Source organism: Rutidosis leptorrhynchoides, chromosome 9, assembly GCF_046630445.1.
Source record: "Rutidosis leptorrhynchoides isolate AG116_Rl617_1_P2 chromosome 9, CSIRO_AGI_Rlap_v1, whole genome shotgun sequence".
Taxonomy (NCBI): domain Eukaryota; kingdom Viridiplantae; phylum Streptophyta; class Magnoliopsida; order Asterales; family Asteraceae; genus Rutidosis; species Rutidosis leptorrhynchoides.
The window spans coordinates 364862499-364870726 of NC_092341.1; the positions used below are offsets into that span (position 1 = coordinate 364862499).

General features: G+C 33.7%; 1 protein-coding gene across 2 annotated transcripts; it reads right to left on the minus strand.

Annotated features, from left to right (window-relative positions):
• Positions 1–2166: 2166 nt before the first annotated feature.
• On the minus strand, positions 2167–7546 carry LOC139865775 (probable plastid-lipid-associated protein 14, chloroplastic). 2 transcript variants are annotated; one of them, XM_071853875.1, is made up of 14 exons: positions 7337–7546; positions 6116–6464; positions 5964–6007; positions 5821–5899; positions 5607–5723; positions 5276–5458; positions 5082–5168; positions 4790–4878; positions 4603–4690; positions 4436–4516; positions 4264–4340; positions 3366–3501; positions 3120–3182; positions 2167–3021 (listed from the first exon to the last, which is right to left on the minus strand). In XM_071853875.1, the coding sequence occupies exons 2-14, from the start codon at positions 6431–6433 to the stop codon at positions 2386–2388; spliced, it is 1998 nt and encodes a 665-aa protein (XP_071709976.1). In that variant the 5' UTR covers positions 6434–6464; positions 7337–7546; the 3' UTR covers positions 2167–2385. The 2 variants fall into 2 exon arrangements, with proteins under 2 accessions (XP_071709976.1, XP_071709977.1); XM_071853876.1 differs by having other exon boundaries at positions 6116–6459; positions 7337–7394.
• Between the last annotated feature and the right edge of the window lie 682 nt (positions 7547–8228).

Genomic DNA, 8228 nt, shown 5'->3' on the forward strand with positions numbered 1-8228 from the left:
TCTCCCACTTGCACCTTTTCCGAATTTGTTCAATAGTGGCATCATCACCATGATCTTCAGGAATTGGTATGCTGAGTACGTACACCACACTCATGCTGCTCAGAAAGAAGTGCATCTTCTTTTGCCATCTCCTAAAATCAATTCCCTCAAACTTATCAAGTTTGGAGAAATTCGCCGTCATGTGTTTCATCGTAGCCGCCATCGATTATAACGAATAATTACTTTCGATTGTTGGAGGTTTTATTGAAATTTCGTGTAGGGTAAAATAATCGATAGCCGGATAAATCACTGAATCGTGGTATCACTTTTCGAAAGTAATTATTCGACCCTTATTGCCTGGGTTACACGAATATCACTTTGGGATAAGACAGAGATTAGTTCTTGTTATTGGCAGTAAACAAGAACTCTTTTGCATAAGAGTATTAAGGTGTTTTTCGTATATCTTATTCTCATAAATGATAGTCCTTATTTATAGGCACCCAAAAATAAGTATTATTCCACGATAGAGATGTATCACTAACTAATTTCGTTTTCAAATCTAAAACAAATCCTTTACATAAAGTTGTTTGTTTTATTTCCAACAACCAAATCAAGGAAATCGTTTTCAAATCTAAACAAATCCTTTACATAAAGTTGTTTGTTTTATTTCCAACAACCAAATCTAGGAAATCGTTTTCAAATCTAAAACAAATCCTTTACATAAAGTTGTTTGTTTTATTTCCACGATGGAGATGTTTCACCTAGTGCAGGAATAATACTTCCGTAATCACTCAAATTTGTGATAATGGAAAACCACTTTCGGGTCAAGGCAATCTATCACTTAATAGGTGTACACTCCGTACCTCCTAACCCGTTTACAAGTGTAGATTAAATCACTCAATTACACTAAATTTCCAACAATAAAAATTGATAAACTTAATGATCAGAACAATTGTTAAATTAACTATAACCCAACAATTTTAAACACTATGATTGTTTCAAAAACCCTAATACCCAGCATAATTGACCAAATTTTAGCATGCAGAGACAGATAAATTTGACGAAATTTACCTAATAAACTCGAGATTTATTGATTGACGATGGTTTACCTAATAAACTCGCGCAAAGATTTATTGATCGACGAATTTTGACAAATTTTCAATCGCTTGTTTTCCCGGCATTTAGGAAATAAAAAAGAAAAAAAATATTACCCATGGTGACGGTATCCGTGACCATGATAAGCGGATATTTTCATAAAAATTACCCGCGGGTGAGGGTCCGGTAAAAAGGTTTATCCGTCGGTGGGTGCGGGTGGGTCATACATATATCATATTCGTCGTGGGTAAAATTCGATTGGTAAATCCGTGATACCTGTTTGAGTGATCCGCAAATATAGCGGTTTATCGGTATATCATAATTTAATACACACTAATAATTATAATTAATATAATTTATATCTTCAATGTAAAAATACTAATAATTTACAGACTCTTAGATTTATTGTTGTTGTTGTTGATTCATTTACCAAGATCACCGGTTTTTTCTTCCGTTTTTTTGTTAAAAATAACGCTAATTCGTATGGAAACGAAAACATTTTTTTAAAAGAAAACATTCTTCACCTTAACATACATAGCAATAGCATAGAAGCTTGAACCTAGAAAGCATAAAAATGAAACTAAAACTATATATCACCGAGCTCAAACCATGAAAGAGCTAAAACAAACCACGATACTAACAAATGAACAACTAAACAGAATCTAAAAAGCAGAGGCGGACATCGAAGGCGCTCGACAAAATCGTGCGTCAAAACGCGCCTTGAAAGCGCGAGTTGGAATGTACATAAAATATAAACTTAAATATTTGAGGATGATTTTAAATTTTCATATATTCAATGTTGGAAATATTTCAAATTCATCATCATCTTGAAAGAACGAACATTCCATAGATGAAGGAATTTCAAGATTTTAGAGAATTTAATTTATTTCAAAATATGTCAACCAAACGGAACGATTTAAGGAAATCAATTCTAATTCCATCAAATTCCTTGGAATTCCGTGAACTAAAGGGATCTTAATGTAATAAGCGATTTATTATTTTATTTGACCTAAACCAAAACATTGGTTTACTTGCGATAATCAATTTTACTATATATGTTATTACCAATTACCAATCTGTTGATACGTGATGTGTCAAACATGGAACTGAATAAAAAGTTAAATGATCCTATGAACTTTTTAAACGAATGTCGAAATCTACCACGACTTGCATAACGCATCTAGTAGTAGTAGCAGTAACAATTCTTAACACTATACACCAATTCTTAACTGGTCGTTTGTACACGAGGACATGTGTGTTTTGTTGCAATAATCTCTACATATATACAAACTAACACAAAGCACAACTACCTTAAATGCTACATGCGCGCGTGAACAAGAGTGCAGATCCATTAACACTACGAAGAACTAGCATCCTGGTATCTATGTACGTACCACAAACAATCTTGGACAAATCAAACATTTCTGGTGGAATTTGCATCCGGACTTCATTAATCGCAGCTTGTGCAGCCTCAACATCTCTTGTTAACGGCTCATTTAACATCAGAGTCACATCGATATCATTTGAAGCCAGTTTAACTACCGAGAGACTCGAGGGTACTTCTCTAGTTTTTCTCCATTTTTTACCTGATAGTTTCTTGATTGCTGAATCTTGTGCGTTGGTGGTGGTTGATGGGAGGTTGTGGGTGTTTGTTTCTTCTTTTAGGTAAAGTCGTTTTCCGGATGTTAATTTGAATGAAGAATTTACTTGAAGTTTTCCATTAATGCCAGTTTTGTCATGTGGCCAATCTTTACCGATTAGGACTCGGAAGCCGATATCAGAGGTGAATGAAAATGGTGGTTTTGGTTTTGTTGTTGATGGTTGAGATATTGTGAGGTGAACTTCTCCGATGAACACACGTGAAGGTGGTTGGCGAGTGGTTAACCCGATGTGGCGGCCCGTACAATACACCAATCTCCATCTTCCGGGTAGCAACCCGAGCCAGTTCTACAAATATTATAGTGTTGAAATTTAGAACGAATAACTTATGAACAGATTAATTCAGGTTACATCATATCAATAACTAGCCAAATGGGTCAACCAACCTTTCGCCTAGGATATGGATTCAACATCTCCATTAACTCAATAAAGTGAGCGAGCCTGATGCGCTGAAGAATAAACAGAAAATTGTTGCGAGTACATGATTAATAAACTTAAGTTCCATTTACATTTTTTCAAAATTCAATTAAAGCTATCAGATGTGAAAAAGGAACCAGAAAATCAATCACGTGGTTGAAAGCATTGTCTTTTACAGTTACAAAATTCGTAAAACTATGTTTAAAGAAGCAAACCTGTTGTTGGCCATATATGTACTCCTCGGTAATTCTAACTGCAGTTGATCCCAGACTCCACCTGACGATGTCCATCGACGGGTTCACCCGCCATCGTGGTCCACACAGAAACGGGTGTCTTAAAGCATCTAAACATCTGCAAGATAGTCCCAATACATCAGTTGATACAAGAAATAAACTGATAGATGTGACAAATCAACCTATTTAAAGAAAAATGGATCGATCAGGTTATGTTTTATCTCAAACAGGTTACTAAAACAAATTTAATTCAAAAGAAATTTTTTAAAACTCACCCAAAGTGTATGTTTAATGTACAAAAAAACCTCCTAAATCATATTAATAAAAAAGGTATTAATGCTAAAATAATAGTACATAAAAAATGTTGTAAAAAGATGGACAAAACTGTTTCGGGGTTAACCAAAATTAAACTACACCATAAAATTACCCATTTCAACCCGAGTCCCTTTGACCTGTTACGCCACCCGCCTATTTGCCAACTCTTAACACTAATATTGTTTACATCAAAGATCACAACTGTTTGTTTTTTTCTTTTCTTATTTTTTTTATCTTTTTTTTTTTTTGCAAATTTAATAGCCTTAAGTTAGGTATTGACCATTGTTACCCTTGCAATTACCCTTGCAAATTAATGATGTCAATGGTCCCCACTACAATTTGTTTTTTTTTTTTAGTTTTTCATTTCTGGATGGGCATATGGGTATTCGCTAAAAGCCAGACGATTTTTGCAATCTTCAAGTATAGCACATGCATCTCTTTTTACAATCTAGCAATAACCATTACCAAGTAAAATGTGTGAAAAGTTGTTTTCACTAAAGACTTAAAACATAGTGGCATCGTATATTAGTAGATTAATTATGTTTTAACCTAGTCATGGGTTTACCTTATTCTATCAAGAGGTTTAGCAGCTAAAAGTAATGATAGCAGGTGCCAGCCTGCACCCCAGTTCCTATCTAATATCTACAATGAAGATGGTATACAAGTAATTACTCAGATATATTCAAAAGGGCAAAAGAGTAAATAAAGACATTTATGTTATATAAATATGTACTAACTTGCAGCCCAACATTTCCATGAGATGAATTACTATTAAAAGTTCTTAGTATAAACTCGCGCAAGCAAGAAGGATCATTTCCCTGCAAATATAACGAGAACAGATAAATGTCATTTTCATCTTTATATAGAGACAAACATAAGACATTACTCTCACGTATATCTTTACCTTATTGAGAAAAGCTTTGAACTTTGCAAAGATAATCGGATCCATAAGCTCCCTTAATACCATCTTTACCATGATGAAACCAAGACATCTGATTTTTATAAGATTAGAATACGTATCTTCCATATATGTATAGCATTAGAAGCCATAAATATTTTCTTGGTTCCTTTTATTTCTTTTTAGCGCATACCTCATGTCAAATGCAATCATCATTTGTTGTCTATCCGTGTTATTAGAATCATTTTCTAAAAAGTCAGCAGCATTCCCCAATATACCTACCTGGAAAATAAAATTATAGAGGTGTAAAGCAACGAGTAAGGCATATATCATAGATAAAAGCATTCTTAAAACCGAATGAGATAGAATCTTAAAAGGAAGTGATATACATTAACTAGGCTTAATAGCTAATATACTAAAAGGAAACATGCATTCACTATACATAGTTATGAAAAACATTTAAACTGGCATGCCAATATACTTACTTTAATATGCCTATCAACTGGACTTATATGAACATTCTCCAGTCTAAGTTCTGTATGGGCGAGTCCATGACTATGTAAGTAATTTACCTGAGGTAAAAAATCAACAATAATATCAAAAATCCTTCCAATGCTTGTTCTTAGGATAACTACATTGTTGATTGTGCACACATAAACAACGTATACAAACAACATACTCCGATTAGTAGATCCCGCATCACAATTCGAGTAACACGTAGCTGGCGAGACACTGCGGGCCCACCAACTGTATCATCACCCACCCTTCTCACAGATTCTTCATCTAAAGCAAGTGTTGCTTCTAACGTTGGGAGCCAGTCAGTCTGGCGTAGCCAATGCCTCAACGAAAAACTACCATGATACTAAAAAAAAAAATAATAATAAAACCCGTTAATGGTCTTAAACTTGTGACAAGTAACACATTATTTCATCTACATCAAGAAGAATGAAGGGTATATGTGCCTAAATAGAATGATTTAACACCAAAATTTCATTTTGAATATAAATTACCCCATGGACTAGAGTAAATGAGCCTTCATCTTCTATTTCTTGAGAACATACGTAACCATGAACTTGCATTGAATAGGAATGGTACATCAATTTACGTCGAGCCAATTTCTTTAACACCTGCACTTGAATTCGAAGTTCATACCACTGATCCATGCAAAAAAAAAAAAAAAAAAAGGTATATAAAAATTCAAACTCAGGTAGTAAAGCCAAACACCTGTATAGCACGTTTCCCTCTGCGTTGTGCTTGAGTACTAGTAAGTCGACGAAGCACCACTCCCGTATTATGTAAAGGGCTGCAAGTTTATAAAGTCAAATTTCCACATTTACATAATTAACCTTAACCAATCAAAATGTTACCTATCAGGATTCTTGATAATAGCTTCAAAAACAGCCTCGTCTCCCTACAGGAAGCTTCCAATCAGTCAGCACAACAGATCAAAGTTGAAATATGAAAACTGTAATACATGATACATCACAAAAAATAAAAATAAATAAATAATATTACATACCCGTCCACCTAGACCAATGCTAACACGATCACTAATCTTGAAATCAGAAAACTTAAACTTAATGACATGGCTTAGTTCTTCACCCTCCAAAGTATCAGAGGTAGACACACTAGCTTCCTCTTCGAATTCTAAAGAAGATGGAGCTTTTCGAGACAACGAACACCTGATTCTTGATCTTTGCATCGAAAACGAATCACGTGGTCTTCGCATCCGAGGCAAGCAACTTGGTCGTATCAATGTTGTTGGCAAATTATAACGGTAGTGTGCAACTTCCACAGGTTTAAAAAGTGTGGCAGAATGCATTCCAGATAAAGCCATTTTTATTTAAAATCTAAACCTGTACGCTAAACTGCAACAAAACCACTACAACATCATTTATAATCATGAAGTTTCAACTTATATTCAACATAAAGATATATTTATTATAAGCATACCTGATCTCACTAACCTATATTATCAGTTCACTATGATTCTAGATTCAAAATTAATATACATACTCTTTACCTAAACAAAATCTAAACACCAATAGAAAGGAAAAAAAAAGTATGTGGTTGTGTGAGTATGTATTATAAAGGATTTTGGTTGTGTGTGTCCTTATGCATCAAATTTGACTATTTCATGCACCAATTTTGACGATTTGCTGCACCCAAAAAGCTAGTGCATTAAAGTGTAAACATTGATGTGTCAGTACACGTCAGCACACTTTTCACCCCACCAAAACTATAATTGTGATGTTATGAATAATAATGGTTGATGCTTAAAGATGCAACTGTCTGCAAAACATAAAAGATAATCAATTTAAGTTTAACCCTCACAGAACAAATTTGAATCCAATATAATATAAAAGTAAATTATTTGCATTGTCAAATTAAGTTTCAACAAATAGGTCAAACCGTTATGTTGTATACGAAATTCACTAGACAAATTTAGGCAATGTCTACAAAATCATAGAGCGTGCTGATAACTGTATAACTATGAATTGTACAACCATAGAAACATATGAATTAGGTATATGAATTGTAGAAATTATGTATACTCAGCTATCATACAAGCATCCGCATTAGGTTAAACACAAATCATAAAGCGTAAACCTATGTTGAATTCATATACACGGCTCAATCAAGCAGTAAATCTCCGTAAACAATTGATGTCAGCCAAAAATAAGATTGAAAAACAAAAACAAAATATAAAAAAGAGAGAACGAGATGACATACCTAATACCTAATCAAATTAACATGGGGATGGAAAGTGAGACGGTATATTAGACATCGAATTAAGCACTAGACTAGATGAAATTAAATTGGGGATTTGATTGAAAAAGGGGATCATATATATACAGGTAATTGAAATTGAGTGTATGTATGTATGTGTGAGGGTTGCGTGTGTTAGAGAAGGTTTGTAACGTCTCGACGTGAGTCAGTCGTATGTCTACGTCGATGTGGCGCGTCTATTTTAGTGTTTGGCGCCAACGCCCAATATCTTACTACCTTCGTCTCATTCTAATACGTCATTATTCTATTTTTGACTGTCCAATTCTGATAGTCCACTTTCATAAATAGAAAGAAAAAAAGATATTTTATTGGTGGATCTGAAGAGAGAAGATATTTCATTGGTGGAGAAATGAAGTTAGTGTGATTTCCTAAAACTGCGTGTTTTTTTTTCTGTGGACTATTGAAATGAGACGGAGGAAATAATAGGGAATTGATATTTTCAAACTTGTTTTTGATAGATCCACACAAATTCACTAAACTACCCTTAATGATGTGTTATGTAAATTTTTCATTTCAAATTATTGGAGGGTATAACTGAAAAATAACAACATATATGTGTAGATCTATCAAAATCATGTTTGAAAATATCACCTCCCATAATAATAATGTTACGAGCCCTAATTTGGACCATATTCATAATCAGCACGTTTTGAGAATTTCATGTTGGACAATTTAAATTTGATTAATTGAGGAGATGACACGTAAGCATAATCACGTGTTTTATAATAATGTATATAGATATAGATATATAGATATAGATAGATAGATTGTATTAAATTGTAATGAAAATTTTAAACGGTACATCAAGTAAGAATTCGGAGTATTAAATTGTAATGGAGCTT